Source organism: Xylaria bambusicola (genome assembly GCF_022495145.1).
Source record: "Xylaria bambusicola strain CBS 139988 unplaced genomic scaffold F5B22scaffold_25, whole genome shotgun sequence".
In the NCBI taxonomy this organism is placed as follows: Eukaryota; Fungi; Ascomycota; class Sordariomycetes; order Xylariales; family Xylariaceae; genus Xylaria; species Xylaria bambusicola.
Genome location: NW_025953578.1, coordinates 245,798 through 266,209, shown reverse-complemented (window position 1 = coordinate 266,209; position 20,412 = coordinate 245,798). Strand labels below are relative to the sequence as shown.

At 49.6% G+C, this 20,412-nt stretch overlaps 6 protein-coding genes across 6 annotated transcripts; 1 reads left to right on the top strand and 5 right to left on the bottom strand.

Moving 5' to 3' along the window:
- Window positions 1–363: 363 nt before the first annotated feature.
- On the bottom strand, window positions 364–3,484 carry F5B22DRAFT_647294 (uncharacterized protein; the record flags this gene model as incomplete). The annotated part of the gene is made up of 3 exons (XM_047978851.1): window positions 364–1,999; window positions 2,314–2,541; window positions 3,288–3,484. The coding sequence occupies 3 exons, from the start codon at window positions 3,482–3,484 to the stop codon at window positions 364–366; spliced, it is 2,061 nt and encodes a 686-aa protein (XP_047830117.1).
- A 2,162-nt stretch (window positions 3,485–5,646) lies between these two features.
- Window positions 5,647–7,366, top strand: F5B22DRAFT_218348 (uncharacterized protein). The gene is made up of 2 exons (XM_047969740.1): window positions 5,647–6,287; window positions 6,347–7,366. The coding sequence occupies exons 1-2, from the start codon at window positions 5,737–5,739 to the stop codon at window positions 7,107–7,109; spliced, it is 1,314 nt and encodes a 437-aa protein (XP_047830116.1). The 5' UTR covers window positions 5,647–5,736; the 3' UTR covers window positions 7,110–7,366.
- Window positions 7,367–7,662: 296 nt separating this feature from the next.
- F5B22DRAFT_218386 (uridylate kinase) lies at window positions 7,663–8,991 on the bottom strand. Its single transcript, XM_047969741.1, has 3 exons — window positions 8,887–8,991; window positions 8,795–8,823; window positions 7,663–8,694 (listed from the first exon to the last, which is right to left on the bottom strand). The coding sequence occupies exon 3, from the start codon at window positions 8,399–8,401 to the stop codon at window positions 7,688–7,690; it is 714 nt and encodes a 237-aa protein (XP_047830115.1). The 5' UTR covers window positions 8,402–8,694; window positions 8,795–8,823; window positions 8,887–8,991; the 3' UTR covers window positions 7,663–7,687.
- A 152-nt stretch (window positions 8,992–9,143) lies between these two features.
- Window positions 9,144–10,183, bottom strand: F5B22DRAFT_609700 (uncharacterized protein). Its single transcript, XM_047975159.1, has one exon. The coding sequence runs from the start codon at window positions 10,014–10,016 to the stop codon at window positions 9,792–9,794; it is 225 nt and encodes a 74-aa protein (XP_047830114.1). The 5' UTR covers window positions 10,017–10,183; the 3' UTR covers window positions 9,144–9,791.
- A 1,949-nt stretch (window positions 10,184–12,132) lies between these two features.
- Window positions 12,133–13,740, bottom strand: F5B22DRAFT_636896 (uncharacterized protein; the record flags this gene model as incomplete). Its single annotated transcript, XM_047977354.1, has 3 exons — window positions 12,133–12,714; window positions 12,792–13,259; window positions 13,312–13,740. The coding sequence occupies 3 exons, from the start codon at window positions 13,738–13,740 to the stop codon at window positions 12,133–12,135; spliced, it is 1,479 nt and encodes a 492-aa protein (XP_047830113.1).
- Window positions 13,741–18,058: 4,318 nt separating this feature from the next.
- F5B22DRAFT_218018 (uncharacterized protein) lies at window positions 18,059–20,168 on the bottom strand. Its single transcript, XM_047969739.1, has 4 exons — window positions 19,878–20,168; window positions 19,401–19,823; window positions 19,067–19,344; window positions 18,059–19,003 (listed from the first exon to the last, which is right to left on the bottom strand). The coding sequence occupies exons 1-4, from the start codon at window positions 19,957–19,959 to the stop codon at window positions 18,293–18,295; spliced, it is 1,494 nt and encodes a 497-aa protein (XP_047830112.1). The 5' UTR covers window positions 19,960–20,168; the 3' UTR covers window positions 18,059–18,292.
- Between the last annotated feature and the right edge of the window lie 244 nt (window positions 20,169–20,412).

Below are 20,412 nucleotides of genomic sequence, written 5' to 3'. Positions count from 1 at the left end.
ACCCGTTTAATCACTCCAACCCCCACTTTGGTTACCGCATTTTTTTTTAAAAAAAAAAAAAAAAAAAAAAAAAAAAAAAAAGCACCAGCTAATGGAATATCATTGATTATCTGAATCATGAATGGGAAAGTAAAGGTCAAATAACAGATGAGCTGAGCATGAAGATAAGGTGGGGTAGACGCACCCTGTTCTTTTGAAGAAGAGATAGGGGGCAGTCTAACTCCGAGTTGATAAATAAGCTCGTGCTTTTCCCTTGTGGCAATACCTGGGTGGCCGATAAAGCATGCGACAGGCACGCCGATATCTGAGACTTCATCTCTGCCTGCTGTGCTGTCGCCTTGCGGCAAGTCACACCCGGTCTTTCTAACCCGTAACTCTCCGAACCCAGAGTGTCGTGGGCTCGAACTCCGCATGGCGATCGAGGCGCTTGTACGCGCGATGGAGTTTGAGTCCCAACTCGTAGGATTGGCGTTCGACGTCGGCGAGTTCTGCACGCAGGGTCTCTACCTTGCGCTTCTCCATCTCGCGCTTGCGCACGACGGCATCTGACGCCAGGATATTGTCCGTCGGCATCATCTCCGTCAACTTTCGGATCGCCGTGTTGATGTTGATACGGCGGTTCCCTAGTGCCTCGAGCTGCGCGTTCAGTCCCGTTACTCGGTCTGTGGCCGAGGCTTCTGGGGGCGCTGGGGGCAAAGACTTGTCGACCGTCACGACGGATGCCACGCTTAGGGTTGAATGATTCCCCTCGGGTATCAATCCTCGTGGGGGACGCAGTTCGGAACCTGGAGTTTTTGAGGCTTTTGTGGTTGATGAGACCGTGTAGAACGGTGAATCTAGGTTTATCTTTACTGGTTCCGTCGGCGTCGTTCTCGGCGAGTCTTCGTAACCTGGGATAGTAGGCCGTCTACGGTCGAGCATCGATAGCTCTGGGATTGGCTTTGGAGAGTGTGTAGGCGTAATCATTTGGGTTGTTGTAGACAACGGGGGCTTCTCATCATCGACACCAATGCGAGGGGTGAAGGTCTGATTTGGTGTGGTATTGAGACGTGAGGGTGGTTGTGCCCATTCTCTCGAAGTCGCTGTGGAAGCCTTGGGGGAAGGACCAGATTGCGAATTGTCGGGGTATTGACCCGACGAAGCTCTTGCTGGTTTTCTGCGTATTGCCTTGTCATTCGAGGGCATCTGCAATGGTCTCAATGGCGAAGGAGTTGTAGTACTCGGACCCTGTGCCAGCGGCTGAGTTGCTTGGCCAACTTTCGTTGATAAAGGAGTCGGGTGTGCTGATGGTACTGGGCTTGAGTGAAGGTTTGATGTAGTATTGGGCGACTGTGATGGCCGTGAGGAAGGTGGTGCACCTGGCTTCGCAGTGCTACTCGTTTCATGCTCATGAGACGTAGGGGTTTGCGTATCAGCCTGGTGTGGTGATGAAGCTGCTTCAGACCCATTAGACTCGATAGGTGACAACATCGGAACGCTTCGGTCGGCTTTCTTATCACTCCTCGGCGGCATGTTCAAGGGCGCAACGTTCCGATTATCCCTCACCGGTGCAACAATTGCGGTTCGGCCGCTAGCGCCTCGCCATTCCGGCCGCGGCGCTGGTTCGGGTTGAGGGCTGGCACTACCTTGCCGCATTGGACGTAGGCGGTTGCGAAGTGAAGCTGGATTCGGCGGGGAGGATTCGGCGGGAACTACCCGGTTCGTGAGACCATGTGCATATTCTTGCGGGTTGACTTGAGACGGGCGGCCCTTTGTACTAGTTGTCGGCTCACCTGTCCTAGGGTCCCAGCGAACATCGTGGCCGTAAGGGCGTGGCGGTGTGGTTCGTTCGCGTAACCTGGATTCGCGAATAGAGTCTGCAAGCGCGTCTGAGTTCTTCCTACGCTCGCGGCGCATCATCGGTATATTACTCCGAGGTCCAGTTTTCGCCTGCCGCTCCTGGAAGGGTTGAGGTGCCTCCATCGCTTCATCAATGGGAGAGACATCTCCAGGATATGGTCTAGAATCAGAACTCAAGGTTAGCATGTCGGAAATGTATATTCAAGACATCAAGTTCCTCGACTAGCCCAACATTGCAGCCACCTTGTCATTTACTTTCGTCATTCCAATAGAGGCACAATAGAGTATTGTTGTCCGAGACAGTGCGTTCCTAAGGACAGGGCGAAGTGTCGCAAAAGGAGCCAATATGCGCCACACATCCGAAACAGCTGCCACACCTGTAGGTATTCGATTCTAGACGATCTTCCCCGCGGCATCTCTTCCTGATTCCTTCCGGCACCCGTTGCACAAAAGTAGGAAATCAGACGTTCTTACCCTTCTTTGGGCGAAGTGATATCCGGTGAGCTGGGCGGCGACACCTCCAAAGTATCGGGACGGCCAATGTCATTCCTCAACTGATTTGCCGCAAAAACAGCGGCCTCTGGTGAAGGCTGTGAATACACAGACGAGGTCGGGCGGCCATGAATCGAGTCACGCTGAATTCTGTGGCCGGTCGGCGGTGTCAGGTAAGCTGTTGAGTTCTGCTCCTGTGTTTGCTGCGCACTATGATGCTGCGATGTTAGCATCTTGAGCTGCTGGAGTGTAAGTGGCTTGGAAGCTCTAGTCCGAAAATGAATGCAGAGCGAACGCCAGAAGACCAAAAGCGGAAAACATGCAAGGAAAAGGGACAAGGCAGAGGGTGACACGAGAATCGCACATGTACGGCGGACATGCCGTTGCGATCTGTTGGTAGTCGGTTCGAGGCGTTGGCGAATCGTCAGTGGTCGACGAAGCTGAGGCACCGCATTCGCGGGCCAGATTCCCATGCCCCCCCATGTTCCCGCATTCGAGGCGGCAGCCCACGTAGGTGCAGGGAGGTGCTGAGATAACCCTTGCAGGACTACTGCAGGTCGTCGATTTCTGGGGTCCATCGTCTTCTAAATTAAGGACTTGGCCCCCTGGCGCAATGTCCTGCCTTCCTCAACGAAATCTGGTCATCCCTGGCATCATCATCATCATCCTCGGTGTCGAAGCCTATAGTTATGTGAAATGCTGGATTACACATCTGTTTCGCTACCTCTCGCCCACTTGCTCTTTCCACATGAAGAGATCCATATCCAGGGCTTATCTAAGAGTAGAACGCTGCTAACGTCATGACATCAAGATCTCTACCACTTGGGGGCTGGGGCCAAGTGAAAACTGCGTTGCCTGCTTCCACACTGTGGGAGGGCAAGACAAGACGAGTGGCAAGATAGTAGTGTAGCACTTCGGAAATTCTTTGGGGATACAGAATAATAACTAGGACTTACTTCGCGAGCAGATCGTCGGCATTTTTCGATGGTGTAGGTCCGCCTTTCACTGCATATTGGTATTGGCTATTGCCGCCGATGATGCCACGGGGTGAACCACGAGGTGATGTCTGCGAGTGAGCCGCTTGCCATGCTTCCAATTTCTTCCTGCTGAGAGTGGGGGTGGTGACCTCCTTCGGCCTAAGACGATCCCACATGGTAGCGGTGATGAGTGAGTTTGTTCGTCGTGCAGAGCCTCGATTCAGGACACCTAGTGACCTCGGCCCTTGACAGCTGGGCTTGAGAGAGGATAGCCGCCGCCGATAGGATGCGGGAATCCGCGATTAAATTCTCTATTGGCTTGGAAAACCTGCCAATCTGTATTGAAAAGGTACAGCCGGAGAATACCTAGTCGGATATCAAGGTCTGTCCTGGAGCTGGTGGCTGTGGCTATGGTGATTATCACTCGTCAAGTTAATCGTGTTCTGGGTAAGGTTAATAATTTCCAGTAATTGGCCTCATTGGCTTACGGCAGAAAATGGCCGTAGGTAATTTGGGGGTGGAGAAATATTGGTCGATACATTTAAGTAGATGGGAAGGTCGGTAGTACCATAGCGACCATGTACGGTGCGGTGCGGTGCGGTGCAGTGCAGTACAACAACGCGAGTGAGCGCAATTGTTCGTATTTAAAGGCTGCTTGCTCTGATCATGTTTTACGCGCGTGCAGCTGTTTGTGGTGACTTTTGGTGACCACTCAACATCAGTATCTGGTCCCGATCCAAATCTGGCTCCCCCATTAACCGCATTGCCAGAATCAACAAGCCAGCGTCAACCTGTTTGCATTCCATGATTGGCTCGCTGTCGCGCTACTACAAGGGGACTTAGTCTTCAGGCGGTTGTTGCAGATGGAGCTGCCACGATCCTATCGACTGGCCATCTCCGGACAGGTAGCACAAGTAGCACAAGTCGTCAGTCATCGCCCAGCGCACCCCCTTATCTCGCCCTTCTCTCCCCTTTCTCTTCCTCGCCGAAGCCTGGATGATGAGGCCTGGATGGGGCACATGGATTCGAAGCATGTCTTTGCTTTCCGAAAGGCACGGCTCGTCTTCGTCTGAAACTACACCACAGCATCGTCCCCTCCGTATAACTACATATCTAGGTACGTATACATGCCACTTTCGTCCCACCAGGTATCACAGTACCCATTGTGCCCGTTGAGGTACTTTCAGGCGTAGGGCTATGGCGGGTGGTGGAGGTACTGTAGAGGTATTGCTTGGGTATAATTAATTTGTAGTATTAGCTGATAATCCGGGAATTTTAAGTGGGAAGTGTCATAGCTCGATATCCGGTGTCCTTACAGTCACACCATGCCGCAATTGATTCATTGACATCTCATCCCACCTACAGTTGACGATCATCCATCCCATGAGACAGCCGAGGTTGCCGATGCAGAGGGAAGAAGAAGCCAACACAGTGAGGCATATCGGCCTTTATTGCTCCAACCGACCGATTGCAGATAAGGACCAAATGTAAGTAGCGTGATAAAGTTACATGATGACTGTCTAATTAGATCCTGATTTCGCGAGGAGACCTACCTACTGTACTGTAGTGTACATAGTAGTGGAGGTACATATATGAAGAAAGGCTAGCGGAGTAGTGCATAGCTGTTTCACATTACCCAGGCACATCCTAGCGCAGTCGTAGGTACTTACATTCAAGACGTGGTTCCTGATCGACAGGTCGCTAAATAGATACCTACCAAATTACCAAGAATTTATTCTAGCTAGGCATCACGATGATGTGTGTGTCCCTGAGCACTTGGTACATTGCCAGAAGTGTTATCTGGTGTTATCGGCACCCTCTAAAATACCTAGGTACTTATAAGAATCTAAGCAACAACATCCCCTACATATGATTAGACTACCTACCCAGAGATACTGTAGTCTACCTGGGTAGCCTGTCCTGTTAAGGTAGGAAAGAATCGCGTCTGCTCCTTTCATCTTCAATCGACTTCAAATGTGTAGAAAGCCTGGGGGCGTTGGTAGGTACATAATGTAGGTACTGTACTTAACTAGAGATAGCATCTGAAACTCGAATGGCAGATATCTAGCCCTACCTACACAAGTTATGCAGTTATCCGTGCAAGCACGGCTCAATATCGGCATAAGGCTTACCCACGAAAAAAAGCGCCCGCTTGTGAGGGGCCATGTTTTAACGACTCGCTTTCCAAAAAATTGCCCCTCCTGGCCTGAGCGCCCATTCGCAGAGCAGCAGTCACAAAATTCGTAACCTTTCCCACCCCTTGGGAAATTCGACATCGACCGTTCGGCCCTACGGATTCGATCCCGACTGCCCTCAGCCGACCCTTTTTATACCACCTCCGCCCACTCCGTTCCCTCAACCAGACACGGGAGGATTTCAAGTCACGACAAAGGAGCATATCGAGCCTAGCAGGACCAACCAAGGCAAAATGGCGGCACCCCACCAGCCGCAGCTCGTCTTTGTTGACGGCAGCTTTGAGGAGCTAGCCCAGGAGATGGCCGATTTCCTCAACGTCGGCGACGATGTCAAGGCTCTGATCGAAAAGAGCCAGAAGGATGAAGTACTCAAGAAGCTCATCATCGCCTCTCCAGCCCTACATTCTATTCCCGAGAAGGAGTTCGCTGGCGCATATAACCTCCTCGTCTACCTAATTCTCCAGAGCGACAATGCCGACAAACTCCTTCCCCGAGTCTGTGACAATCTCTCAAAACCAATAACTTCGTCCCCTATGAATGGCCCCGGCTTGGCTCTCAACACACTCACCACTATTTTCAACATGCTGAAGCCCGATGATGACCTCCGATTCAACGTCTTCATGGCCATCTTGCGATTCCTCAAGGTCCACGGAATGTTCGAGAACCTGAAGCCATACCTGAAGAGTCTTGACGACTGGATGGCCGAGTGGGAGACTGATCCGGAAGACCAGCGTCAGGCATACGAGGCCATTGCGGAGACGGCTCGTGACGCTGGTGATGCTTCGTAGGTGCTTATTCTACATACCTCACATTTTTCCGTCTTTAACATGAGTAACACAACAGTACCTCCTACCAATATATCCTTAAAGCGTTGCGGAACTTTGGGGATGCCGAAGTCAAGTCTGAGGCCGCCCAAAAGATAGCTCTACGTGCCCTGAAGACGGCACTTCTCTCACCAACGCAATACGACTTCCAAGACCTACTTAATGTACCTTGTGTCCAAGCGCTTTCCGAGACTCACCCTGTCTACTTTGAGCTGTTGACGGTATTTGCCGAAAAGGATTTGGAAGACTTCAATCAGTTTAGAGAAGAGCATGAAGGATTTATTGAGAAGGAACATTTGGATCTAGAAAAGCTACAGACGAAGATGCGGCTACTGACATTCACGTCTCTTGCTGCCCGGTCGCAAACACGCGAAATTCCCTATGACGAGATTGCCGAGGCACTACAGATCTCGAAGGAGGTGGTCGAATTATGGATAATCGACGTTATTCGTGCGCAATTAGTCGAAGGGAGGATGTCGCAGCAAAAGAAAGTTTTCTTAGTTCACCGAACAACATACAGAGTCTTTGGCGAGAAGCAATGGCGCCAACTAGGAGACCTTGTAGACACATGGAGAGATACCCTACAAAAGGTGGCAGCCACATTGCGTAAGGAGCAAGCAGGGCTTGAAGCTCAGAAGAAGCGCGATTTGGAGGAGGCTGAGCGGAAGCTGGCAAACACCAGCGTCTCTGGGCCGGGAGACCGGCGACGAGGTGACAGGGGAGACCGTGGCGATCGGAATGAACGGGCGCCTCGTAAGGAGCGAACCGACGATGACGACTAGATGACTTGTTCTTTTCTCTTCGCCTTTTTCGGTTATCGGCTCTCAGTCGATTGCATACCTAGGGAAGGTCATTTCGGCGTATGGTATGGCGATGCGGAAAAGGCTTTGTTGTAATGAATTATGCGAGTTTGAATTTTTGGCATCCGGGGCTTCAACTGAGGTATTTAATACCGTATATCTCCCCATTCTCCATTTGACGAAAAGCCGGGATTATAAAGTAGAAGGTTACTTACATACCGGTTCGTCTTGGCCGTTGACGGAATCCCACAAATTATAGAGGCTGGGTGGAAATACTAGAATAACACACCAGAACCCTATGAGCAAAGGCAGTTTTGGAGTTGTCTAGTTACTATGTCATGGGATGTCATGGGACCGTGAAACGCTATCTAGACCGCCAATCCAAAATTACAATGCCACAGCTGACTATTTCTATCTGAAGCTCTTGAGTGTCTATGTATGTATGGTTTTCTTTTCTTTTCTTTCTATACTTATCCGTTTTCGCCATGCGTGTGTCTCAGACAATCGCTAGCTGTCCTCAATCTGTCGCGATCGCTATTCCCGCCAACCAGCTCCTTCATCTAAAAGTTGTCACCTAAGCGCTTGACGAGCTCGGCCTGCGTGGCACGGAAGACATCGTCGGGCGGAACGTTGGCGCGGATGCGGACGACGCGGTTTTGCTTCTCGTAGTAGTCGACGACGGGCATGCTCGTCTCAATGAAGGTGCGGAAGCGCTTGCGGATGCTCTCGGCGTTGTCGTCCTCGCGGCCGCTCGTCTTGCCGCGCTCGAGCAGGCGGCGCTCCATCTCCTCCTCAGGACAATCGTAGAAGAGGACAAACTTGGCGGGACACACAGCCTCCTCGAACTTGACGGCCTGGTCGAACTTGCGAGGGAACCCGTCGATGAGGAACTTGCCCTTTAACGGAGCATTCTTCGTGGCCGGGGTGGCGATGGCGGATGTGTCGTTGGTAATGGTGGTGTCTTTGTTCTCGGCCGCGGCGTTCATGGCGTCGCGCATGGCGTTCTCTAGCAGCACGATGGTCACCTCCATAGGCACAATCAACCCGTTTTTAATGTAGTCCTTGATCAACTCGCCGTACTCGCTTCCCGCGCGGTTTTGCTCGGCGCGCAGGAGGTCGCCAGCCGATAGGTGGGTGAAGCCGTAGGAGGCGACCAGCCGTTCGCATTGCGTACCCTTGCCCGCGCCCGGTCCACCGAGCACGAACAGCACGGTCACGTCATCGGCAGAGAAGACGGGCGTCGTGCGGTTCTTGAGATCGTCGATAGCGGGCATGTTGCTAGATTTATTTATTTCTTTTTCCTTTTTTTTCTTACTTCGTGCTCTGTAATCGGATCCCTTGTAGGACGATTGGAGGAATTTCTCTCCTTACTAGCTCGTTGCTTACGGCGGATATGTTGTCGTCGTAGGAAAAGACGCGGCGAGGTAGATATATCAGATCAGTAGATGAGGGGTAGCACTGGGTACGTCCACTAACTGCCAACAATCAGAAGGAAACAATGGCTTGATAAGTCTGGACCACAAGTGAAGGCTGGGCTAGAGACTGTGCTTGAGGTATAAAGAGCCGTCTGCTTTTCTGGTTAGGAAGGATACGTATGGAATAATATTAATACTAATGATAATAGGAGGAGCAGAACAAGGAGGGATAATTTGACCAATGTGACCTACCTAGTGACCTAGTAAGGCTAAAATACCTGCTGTAGGCTGGGTTACTCTTAGGCTCGGTAGGCTATGTAGTACTAATTTCTAGACTTACCTACCCACGTACTTACAACGCTCGCTGTATGGAATCATGTCCCATGTCCCGCATACGGTAAATACGACGCTGCGCTATGCAACGGTTTTTGCAATGGCGTTCTCAGGCTGCCGCCGCTGCTGCTGTTTTTGCTGGTGGTGGCAGGCTGCAAATGCTCTGCTGTAAAATGCTGCAAATGCAAGCCCCTCCCCCCACTTATTCACCCCCAACCGCGGTGCTGGCGCCGCTCTGGCTCTGGCTCTGGCCCCTTCCCCTTAAAAGCCGTGAGATTGGCCTCTCTCACCTTACTGAAAAGAAAGATTAGCTATTTCCTGTATTATGACCTGAGATGAGGTTTGTAAAGGCTAATATCTCCACATGAGATAAAAGGGCGAAATGTTAGGGCGCACAGTGAAGACGAGGGTGGCTTAGGGTCTCCTAGCTACCGGTATGTACCTACCGAGGTTATCTTAAGAACTGGCTGCATCATATCATGACATATATCACTATATAGACATCCTGCAATTGCCGCTTCTCTCTCTAACCAACAGACAGTGCCAATCGCATCAGCAACACTAGCAAATAACCTGATATAAGATCTATTAGATTTACACTAATGACGACCCCCTTCTCGTATAGGATGTACAGCATTCTAAACACCTTTGTTATACAGGCTGCTGTAAAGATATGACGACCTAAACCATACATCATTGACCTAGATAGGGCCAGGCAACTTTGGTGTTGAGCTTTAACCAGCTATGACGACGACTCGCTTGTACCAACCAAGTGGTTTTCGGTCGTCTTATTTGTTAGGGATCTCATTTCTTGCAATGGGAGCGCGACTAATGTCATTCATATGAGTATCAAAATTCATCTCATAGGTTTCCGGTGTGGTTTAGATAGGTACCTAGGTAGGTAGTAGGTTGGAACTTACCCTTGACCAGCCCTTGTTTTGCTCACGTACGCAAAGGCGCCTGTTCCGACAATGATGATGGCTAGGAAGGGCCAGAACTTAACGGTGGTGTTCGGTCCCCGCCGTGGCTGTGAGCTGTAGGCCATACTTGATAATCTCGAGCCTCGGACAGGTGCCCTTGTAGTCAGGTGAGACAATGCCGTGGCCGTTGTGATTGTAGCCATTTTGTGTTGTAGGGACATCTGATGTGATATGGATTACACCGGGTTTTGGGCAGATGAGATTAGGTACGCCGAGCGCACTGCTGCGGTAGAGCCTCCTCACTGCCAACAAGCTGACTGATACCGGAGAACGTAAAGGGTATCTTGTATGGATTTGTTTCCGCAGTCGCAAGTCGATGAGTTCATTGATATAGAATCAAAAGCTCCGTCTCGCCATCTCTGATTAAGCTAAGCGATTTGATACCTAGCAAGGCACAACTGCTAGCGGCTGTTGCCTGCACCCTGCCGGCTGCTAGATCTGGACAAGATACCTTTGACAAGCATGGAGCGAGTACGGAAATCTCTTCAGTCTGCTTTTGAGAGTTTACCGACCACTAGTTTAAGTATGCTGAGTTGTCTACCTGTAGAAAATCTAATGCTAGCCCTCCACGAGCTTGATGTTCATTCTTATTTTCGCTTTCTTTAAGTTAACCGGTAAGCCTGCGTAGTAACCACTGATTCCTAGAAATATAACCTAGTCTCAAAGCATGTATTAGAGAGCCTGCGAAGACTTCTGCGTGCGGAACTCGCTCCATACTTCACTATTAGATGTCATTTATACCCCTTAACACGCATATTGATCTAATTTTCAGTTCAAGTCAATACCTGACCTACCTCTAACAGGTGGCCAGAGAGGTCGGCCGTCACAAGCTCTAGTCTAGCACCTACACAGACGTCACGCGCGAAATTACCTACATAGGTAGTCTATTCAAGCCTTCCGATAGGGTAGTCTCGTGTACATCGTGAATGGCAGTAAATTGACTTCAACCCTGAAGCGTTGGCGACGTCCGGGCCCAAGACTCAGATAACACCAAAGAATACACCTCCACGACCACCACATACAAACACACACATACACGAGGTAATATTTTCTGCTCGTATTAGAGGTGAACTTGCTATCTCTTGCTGTACTACCATCACTACCAGCCGACGTCTAGAATCATTATATGCACGTGGAAAATGGGTCTTATGACGGACCGCAACAGTAAAGCAATAATGGGCCCATCCACCGGAACTCCAAGCACCGGTACAGAAATCACGAAAAACGACGAAATTGCAAGTCATAGGTCTTAAGACGATCCTGTAAATTGGCCGTCCGGATCCTCGGAGAATATGCACACAGCCTTGCTCGGGAGCGGACCCAACCGTACATCCGCGCGAGACGAGAAAAAACACCGGGTTTCGTTTCATCTAAGCCACCTCGAATAGGTCGCGCTCAGCCAAACGATCAAACAGAGGAACGAGAGAAAAAAAAAAAAAAGACTTCGTAATCCGCAGACACGCAAACGATATGTGCTACAGACATACATCTGCCTGCTAATAATGTATATCGCAATTACCCATCTCGGATACGCACACGATGATGCCGTATGTCCGCTTGTGCAAACGAGAATGCGCCGCCGACACAACCCGAGTTTCACGCCGCCTACATCGTAGTGGAGTGAGGGTTTATTTATTTCCATTTATTTTTATAATCATTATTCCTCGGGCACAGCGCTGGAAAACAAGTTTGGTGGGTGATTACGAACGAAGTCATTTTGAACGAGAGTTGAGTCGTGTGGATTGATGCAAGTTGAACAACATGTAATACCTAAGGACTAATAACAGCAGAGAGACAGGTAGATAACCATCATGAATGAACCAAAAAATCACCGTACAAACGCATGTGCAGAAGATTTGCTTTGTCCATAGTTTTTTATTTGGGGAGCACAGCAAATAGATTTGCTGGTTTGCTATGATAGTAAGGTATGTTGTAATTAGATAGTTACACTTAAATAAGGAGAAATAGGGCAGCATGTAAGTGAGGACTAAGTCAACTAGCTGACTTGACAGACCGTAAAATAAAGGTATCTCTTTCTTCCGTCCCAATAATTGATTGATAATAAAAGTTTCTCAAATGACTCCGTTAAACGCCGCGCGCAGTCGCCCTGATCGCTCGCGCATGGGTATAATAATATGATCGCGAGAAAGGCGCAGCAAACCCACCCCGTCCAGAATAAACCATCACTCACTTCGACAACGCTCGTTGCATCTCATGGATATCGTACACCCTCCTCTAACTCATAAATCCAGTCCCTTGCCTCAGGTATTATTCCCATCACCTTGATGAGTATCCGATACCTGGCTGGGGGTTTTTGACGGCAGCGTCGGCATACGCCCCAGGTATGGGCACAGCGTCATACTGCTGTTCGCCAGGCGCAAGCGTAGTGAAGTTATTTTCGGGAGGAGAGCTGGAAGTCGGCGTGAACGCGCCTTGTGCAACCTTGGGAGTGGCTGAGCGTGCCTTGGTAGGTGGTGCCTGCAGCTTGAAGGGCTTCTCAGCAGGCTTAGCAACGGTGGCCTGGGTTGCGAAGGATGATGGTGGTTCGGCGACAGGAGCACCGGGAGTAAAGGTCGGGGCCTTGGACACCTCGGAGAGCGAGTTGAAGGCGGAAGGTGGGAAGCGCGGCGACATGGCGTATTGTGAGAAAGCAGGGGATTTAGGACCGAAGCCTGGAGTGTTCGGCGCCGATTGTGAACGCAATTGCGCCAAATAGAGGTCCGAGCGGGCGCGGTCGCGCATGTCCATGGACTTAGTTAGCTTGCGCTTCGTGATGTATCGAAAGAATACGATGCTGTAAAGTGTGATGGTGAAAACATCGAGAACGATTTCGATGAGCGCGCAGATCAGAGACCAATTCTATAAGATGAATCAATTAGCTATCATAACAGGGACAAGACGCCAATGGCCAAGGCCGCGATGGTATATGAACTCACCTGAAGTCGGCAGACGAGGGCATAGTCCACCTTTTCTGAGAAGATCTCGGCTCTCTTGTTTTCAACGCATGACCACCCCCATAAATCCTTATTGCCGCTGTTGTTGCGGGTGAACTGAAGGATGCCGGCAGCAGCGGCCCACAGGATCGATGATGCGATGAACCAGCCAACTGCAAATAGTGTGTAGTAAACACCGACTTTTTCGGCTCTGCGGTGACCTCCTCTTAGGTAGCCGAAGAAAATGAGAATGCAAAGAAGAAGATTTACGCCAGAGACCGAGAGCACGACGATCTGAGGCCACAGCTGTGTGCCTTCAGCCCAGGCTGGAAGGCCACTCTGCGGCGCAAGTGACTTTGTGGCGCTGAAGACGTGAAAGGAGGCCGCAATCAGAGAGATGATGATCAAGCTGCAGCTAAAGCTAATACCACGAAGAGCGAATTTGGCTAATCTGACCCTGTACTTAAGACCCTGTGGAAAGGTAAGTAAGACGACATGGCTCGCTATTGCTGGTTGGACTTACAACATCCCGTTTCTGCGCCGCCTCAGTGTCTTTTTCTCGAGCTTCAAGAATCTCCTCTTCTCTAAAGGTTGGGCTTAGAGGATTCTCTAACTTCCTGCCTGGAGTCCCGGGCACTTTCATGGCACTTTTCAATGGTGTTTTCGGTGTCATGGGTACATTGACAGTTTGTGTTCGCGTATCATCATTGATGTATCCAAACCCTACATCGGCTGGCTGAGCCTGTGTACCATCTCGATTTTCATCCTGGCCAACAAATGGGTTGCTTATTTGTGGCTCAATGGGAGAGTATACAGTAGTAGCCTCCGCGAATCTAGGGGTCCTTGGCGGCTTCAGCGAGGACGTGCTACTATATGACCCATTTGTTGAAGACGACCTTGAAGGTGTCAGGTTGAGGGCGACAGGCCTCCTCTTCTCGTCCTGGGATGCCATTGTGATTTTGTGTATGATAATAGTATGAACAAAAGAACAATTGCTCGTCCCTGCGAGGCAGTGCAGTAAGAGGCTGCTTCACGAACTAAAGTAAACGAAGTTGTAGTTCGATATAAGGATGAAGCAACCCTGAGAAGAAAAGTATATAGAGGCCAGCTAGCGAAGAAAAGGAATCTCCAAGGTCGGAGACGGGAGGAAGGGATAGGTTTTGAATAAGCGCCCTCGGGTGTGCTACGAGTTCATTCGAGCTTCTCTAAGGCTTCTGCATACACGGGTAGTGGGGATAGTCCAGCGGGCAACATGCAATGAGATGGCTCAGGCTGGCCTAGGGTCCTCGTGGTCTCTTACAAAGAATGCCTCTGATAGGGTGGCTAGGAAAGAACTCCAATCTCGGGTGGGCGAGTCTAGTGTGGATAGACGCCGTAGGTAGGTAACAAACGGGATGGGACCACACGATGATGGGTTGACTGTATTCGGAGAGCTCCCAGATCACCAATCAACACAAGTTTCACAGCTTGCTGGAACAAGTTGCAGATATTGAAGACACAGGATGGCTATGGCCAGCACTGCAGAAAGGAAAGCAAAAGTTGAGAATGGAGGAGGGAATTCCGGCACGACTGTGATTACCGTACTCCATGGGCATGAGGAGAAGAAGAAGAAACGGAGCACAACAGGTAACGGGTGCTCTTTGGACCAGTGGACAAGGTACGGTATTCCACGCCTAGCCTTAGTTACCCGACAGGCCAAATCAAGGCGGGAGGACATGTTGGACTGGCGTTATGGCGGCCCCCAATCACGGCGAGCAGCAAAGTCCAGGCTGTTGGGATGCAATGGCGACTATCACGATGAAGATGCGGACAACGGCTGAGTGGCTCGCAGAGTCGCAGCGGACCGGGATGTGGCCGGGGATGTGAGCAGGGGTTGTCTCTCGGCGTCGAGCGGAGAGACAGAGAGACGGCTCTGGTTGGACGAGCAGGCTACCAGGGACAGGCCAGGGAGAGGCCGGGCGCCAGAAGACAGCGCTTCGCAGCGACGCTACGAGACCCTGGTCGGCGATCCACGCATCTCATAGGTCTATCGCGGGCAGAGGCCATCCGTGTGCTGCATGCAAGAGCAGACCAGAGCTCGAGCATCCACCAATCACGAGGGCCAGAGACGTGATGTCGCCAACCGCCTGCATCCATCAAATCGATCCCGGGCGGTAAAGTGAGTGGTCTCGGTGGTGTGCGCGAGATACCGTACCTACCTACAGTACACGGTAGCTTCTGGTAGAGATATCACCCTGCGAAGTACGACGAATACATACAAAGTAAAATAGAGATGTATGTGGTAGGGAGCGGTGTATCCATCTGTACCTACTTACCTACAGAAATGCTAATTGCAGTCGAATGCGCCGATGGCAAATTCCAGCCCAGCCTTCGTCTCCCTTCCCCCCTCTTGCTCGCTCTCGCTCTCTCCCGATACCATCCCATTTGTATCCATCCTCACATGCAAAAAGGACTCTTTTCGTGCTGCGGTACCACCATGAAATAGTACGTAGGTATGTGAGTTTGAAAGGAGATGTCCGACCAAATTTCAAGTGTGAGCTAGGAACACGCTTGATGCGGCCCGTTGGCCTCATGGCCGCCATCTATCGTCGTCGGCCGCATATGCATGTGCAGTTGCTTAATAGCATACCTTTAACCCCCTTCCAATGTTATACCTACAGCTGCTCTGCCAACATTTAATGACATACTATATATACATATTTGGGTAGTAGATAGGGGCACGTCGTCTTGGGGTCCAAAGATCTACCGTAGGTATCTATCTGTGTCCTGTTACGACGAACTCAGATTGCCCCGTAACACATACATAGTAGACAGATGGTAGTGTGCATCATCTAGTGCACACCACCAAAGTATTTTTAGATTGTTTTGAGCGTGGAAGCCAATAAGGCGATGGCAACCGCAATCGTTGAAGGATATAATACTACACACCATCCGTCGGTTTGTAAGACCGTCGTCCCCGCAGTTGTGAGCATGACACTGAATATGTATATAATTAACCTCGAACGAACCCATTTCTACGCAATAACCCGCAAGTACTACACGTTGGACTCACAATGTTGATCGTGGAGGGTATAAGAGATTACTTACTACCATTCACGTTTATGCTGACTGTATCGAGGAGCTGAAAGGCTTTCATCATCTAGACGAATCATTTTCGAACTTCGACGGACGCTTTCAACGCAGGACAATCGTCGATACCGGGCACTCTTTTATTGTTCGATCATTTCTTTTCCATCCTGGAAACTTTCGCTCATTTAGTGCTGAAAGTACGGATGCAATGGTAAGCTGGTGATACTAGCAGTAAACACAATGATATAATTAGTAAAACATAGTGAGCTTCCATGATTGTTAAGTCCATGTAGTGCAGTTGATCCAAATTTGTGTTTTCAACATATTTCTTGAGGCGAGCCCCCAAGTTCTAGGTGGCGTCTATTCCCGAACAACGTTCATAGTTCATCCTGTTAAGTCTTTGAGGGACACTTGATGCTAGGCACCGCGATCGATTTGTAAAACTGGCACAGCACACTGATTCAGTAGCTTTATCCCCGGCCATGACTCAATACCTACTGAACAACTTTTCGGGTCGAGACGAAGTGAAAAATAGAAATGTCGATCTGTATTTTGGACGTGTTAACTTGCGGCTACAGCATATGCTTAAACACTTTATCATACAATCATGAGCACGCTGAGTTTCAGTTCCATTTTGGCGTATTAAGATTTATAGAGTGGCTTCATACCTAGCAAAGTCTTATTATTGACAGGCTGTTCCCAATGGTGCACTCTCTAGTTCAACGGCAATGATGAAGCGGCTAAGGCGGCTACAACAAAAGTCGCTGCCACAATGATTAGAGAAACTCGATGTACAATAAAACCAGAGGCATATTTGTCTCCTAATATATAGGTCTAAATTCTCTCTTCAGACTAAATTTTATTATCCTAGTATATCATATCCACGACCCCTGTTAGGTCAATTAGATTCAGGTTTAATCTACCTATGCTGCATTCGTGTGCGTCCTATAGTAAGAGCCTTGGGGGTATTATGTCGCACACATGAACATCATCATCCAAGTGGGGAGATATGTTGTAAGTTGGTATGTCATTTAAGTGATAACATAGAGACATCGGAGAAATTGAAGGTTAAATTGAAGACTCCTAGGAGAGAAGGTATCACTAGGTTTTGGCATACCGTACGTTGTAGTGCTGAGCATGGCAACCCAGTATAAGAAAAGAAACCGAGCACCAAGACTACAACAATCCTTTGGAGTAGCTTCAAGAATCAATTCACTAAAGTAAAAGCCCGAGCACTTCCGACTCTTGTACTTACACATTAATATCCTATCTAAGCTCCAACACCAACTTAGCCAAAATGTTGATTCTCATTGCAGGAAGACCACAGCACCTATACACGGTGTGCCAGTCTATAGAGGTGGCAGTAACAGCTACTACGCATGATAGTCCTGCCTTGTCATCAAAAACGGATATTGGAAAAGGAGGGTCAGCCAACAGGCTAATGAAATATTCCATTGTAAAATCGCGCAACTCCGAACAACATGGAATGAATGACTGATCATTTATGCCGTTAGCTTGTCTCAAGTTTCTTTAGCAAGCTACTACTTCAACTAATAACGACAAGTTATCACGGGGTTGGCTTCGCAGCCCATTGACAAGACGACTGACGACGATCAGAGCTTTAAACCAAATTCTTAAGGACCCTCACGTGCGATGTTAGAGATCATCGAAAATCACCGCTGTCACCATATTCACACGTAGAATAAAACAATCTATCTCCAAATCTAGACGATGTGCTAGTAGTCACATAGGTACAGATACACGCCCATCATGTGTCAGTATAGTGTACCTACAGCGTCAATCAACCGATTGCTAGATACATCTATACCAGCTATAATTTTACTTGGTTGTGCCCCAGCTGTACTCCAACCTACCCATAAATATACAACAAACATATGTGGCACATATCGTACACGCGTAAGCACGTCGACTTACCCTACTTCAGTCGTTGTGCTCCAAGTAGAGTAGGCCAGAGGCTAGAAGCGAAGGTATTCGGACTCCTTACATAGGTAACCTCGACAACTCAGACAGCTTGCACGACGGAGAGGCGGACGATGAGGAGGACAAAGACATACATACTGCTACATAGATTTTAATTCCCTGGCCTACCTGCTTACCTACCTGCCTGATGTGTCACGAAATATTAAAATGAAAAGCTATAACAATGACCAACCTTATACTATAGCAGCTTCTTGTCTCTTTTTCTCTATTTATTAAAAGTTTGATAGCCGGTTGTAAATTCTCATTTTGATATGATAAGCTACTTGAAGCATATCAGTTATTCATCTAGTCGATGTTGCTCCATGTATATATATCAAGACGATAGGATGGTTTTGTTCTGGATACCGACCAGTCTAGACAGTGACTGCAGAACCGCTTTGTGTGGGTATTAATTAGGGTGTCATTAGATTAAATCGTTTCAAGGGTATTCCTCCTCATTTTCTCGTCTTCCGCGCGTGCTTCACGAGATTTTCTATAACACCTTCAAATGCTTCCCTGTCGCCAATCCTCTCATCTGTGCGTTTCTTCCAGTACTCATGCACTTGATTCGCCAATACTTCCATGTCTTGAAGCTTCCTCACATGTTGTTGAAGTTCAATGTCGGTCATTCCTCTCAGGGCCTCCTCTGTGGTGGCACACAGTTGTTTTGCCGCAACCAAGTCAAACTCCGGGACCTGGGGAGAAACTTTCCGCCTTTTCGAGCCGGATCTGGGCTTCTCCTTGCCTTGGGAGTCGACCGATACCGACGATCCGTTAGCGTCTGATTTCCGCAGTCGGGATACTGAACGTGAGTCTGTGGAAGTTCGGAGTGAACCGTTTGATGTAATACGGTGAAGAGATGGAAGCACTAGTTTTTTCTGTTTGGAGGCGGGAAGAATCTCGTCTAGGTCTACAGGCACTCCGAGCGATACTAAGAAGAGTCTCCTAATGCGTGACCGAATCCAGTCGGGAGGTTGAAGAGGAGGTGGGGCAGCCAACTGTGACCACAATGATGCGCTCCTCGGGTTGAAGAAAATAGGGTTGTCATTTGGAGGTGCGGGCAAAGGGGGGATTTCGAGTACGTCAGGTGGGTATAATGCATCCAAAAAAGGGTCAGAGGCGGTCAGGATGTCTTCAGAGTCTAGCCCCTCAAGATCTAATAATGGCTTTGGACACGCAAAAGTCAGCATGGCTGCGATATGGCTATCTAAGGAGGGTACTAGACACACAAAGGAAGGTATGGAAACTTGTGGCTGGTTCATCAGCGACTGAGCCGGGGTAGGCTCAGTAGCCTGCTGAAAGCCATCATCAAAATCGCCGAAATCTGCATCTTCGCCACCCTCTTCGAATTCGTCAAAATCGTCACCAAAATCGTCATCGTCATCAGCATCATCATCATCATCATTTGTCGCATCGTCGCGAAGGCTTGTGACTGGACTGGCTGCCGAAGACTTTCTCCGTCCATGTGTGGAAGGGTGCTTCAACACTTGATCTACAGCCGTATCATCTATCCAAGGCACGTCAATCGCAGTGCGGGTTTTTAGGAGGACTTGGTTGCCGTACCGGTGTCTTGTATATTGGCGTCTAACGGAGCAGGAATAGGATTAGCCTCACCAGTGCCATCAGGCTTCCGGATGATGTCTGGGGTGGCATCTGCCTGGTGTAAGTCGTCATGATAGTTGTGAGTCGAAGAGCCAGGTACGTCGTCAGTCACATCGACTACCGTCTTGGGAATGGCGGTGCTCTGGGATATGGTATTGTGATTCGATGACGGAAGCGGAGACTGGTCATCTTGTACAATGGCTATTTCATCAGGCGACGCATCCTCTGTTCTTTTGTCATAAGCCTCGGTGCCTGGAACCTCTCCGTAGGAAGGCTCGTCATCCACTCTCTCAACTCGAGTTCTGGGTATGGGAGAAGCGGCGCGGGCTTTATCTCTAGGGGACGACCGGGCATCGGAAAAGTGATCGTCTGAATCAGAGCTTTCTGTAGCAACGAGTGTTAGGAAGGATAGTTAGGACTGGGTGAAATGTGCTTTACCTAGTTCATGTGCGCCATGGTCTTCAGTCCCCGTCCTTTTGGGCGCCTCAAGACTAGACGAAGGTCTGCGCTCTCCAGACATGGCGAATGATGGCGGGAGACCGGCTAGCAAGCTGGTGATGCTCGGAAGCTTAGATTGGCGTTGGAGTTGGAGGCTCAACTGCTCAATGGTGGCGCATAACAATGGTTGAGGGGTAGAAAGTAGCGGCTCAAGCGGACAGCAAGGAGACGGCGTAATGCGGCGGGAGGTTGTGGTAGGCTCAATAGACGGAGAGCATGACCGAACGAGATGGATCGATTGCCAGAGGGTCTAGGTGGACTGGAAGCTAAAAGCTTATACAGATACCTGGCTTAATTGCACCCTAACCTACTCAGCTCCCTTGAGGCTAATGGGCGGATGCTCAGGATCGGGATTGCAGTTGGAAGATCGGAGACACTTGGACATAGACATTGAACATGAAGCTGGACCGCTGCAGGGCCTCGCAGTAGGTGTGCCGTGGCCTACGGGTCTACTGCGGGAAAGGCCTGGTTAAGG

Bases quoted from the DNA above. Each gene is read 5' to 3' on its own strand.
- F5B22DRAFT_218018 (XM_047969739.1), bottom strand. From the start codon at position 19,959: ATGTCTGGAGAGCGCAGACCTTCGTCTAGTCTTGAGGCGCCCAAAAGG. The intron at 19,824-19,877 runs GTAAAGCACATT...TCGTTGCTACAG, and splicing joins CCATGGCGCACATGAACTAG to AAAGCTCTGATTCAGACGAT. The intron at 19,345-19,400 runs GTACGGCAACCA...TGCCTTGGATAG, and splicing joins CGCCAATATACAAGACACCG to ATGATACGGCTGTAGATCAA.
- F5B22DRAFT_218348 (XM_047969740.1), top strand. From the start codon at position 5,737: ATGGCGGCACCCCACCAGCCGCAGCTCGTCTTTGTTGACGGCAGCTTT. The intron at 6,288-6,346 runs GTAGGTGCTTAT...GTAACACAACAG, and splicing joins CGTGACGCTGGTGATGCTTC to TACCTCCTACCAATATATCC.
- F5B22DRAFT_609700 (XM_047975159.1), bottom strand. From the start codon at position 10,016: ATGTCCCTACAACACAAAATGGCTACAATCACAACGGCCACGGCATTG.
- F5B22DRAFT_218386 (XM_047969741.1), bottom strand. From the start codon at position 8,401: ATGCCCGCTATCGACGATCTCAAGAACCGCACGACGCCCGTCTTCTCT.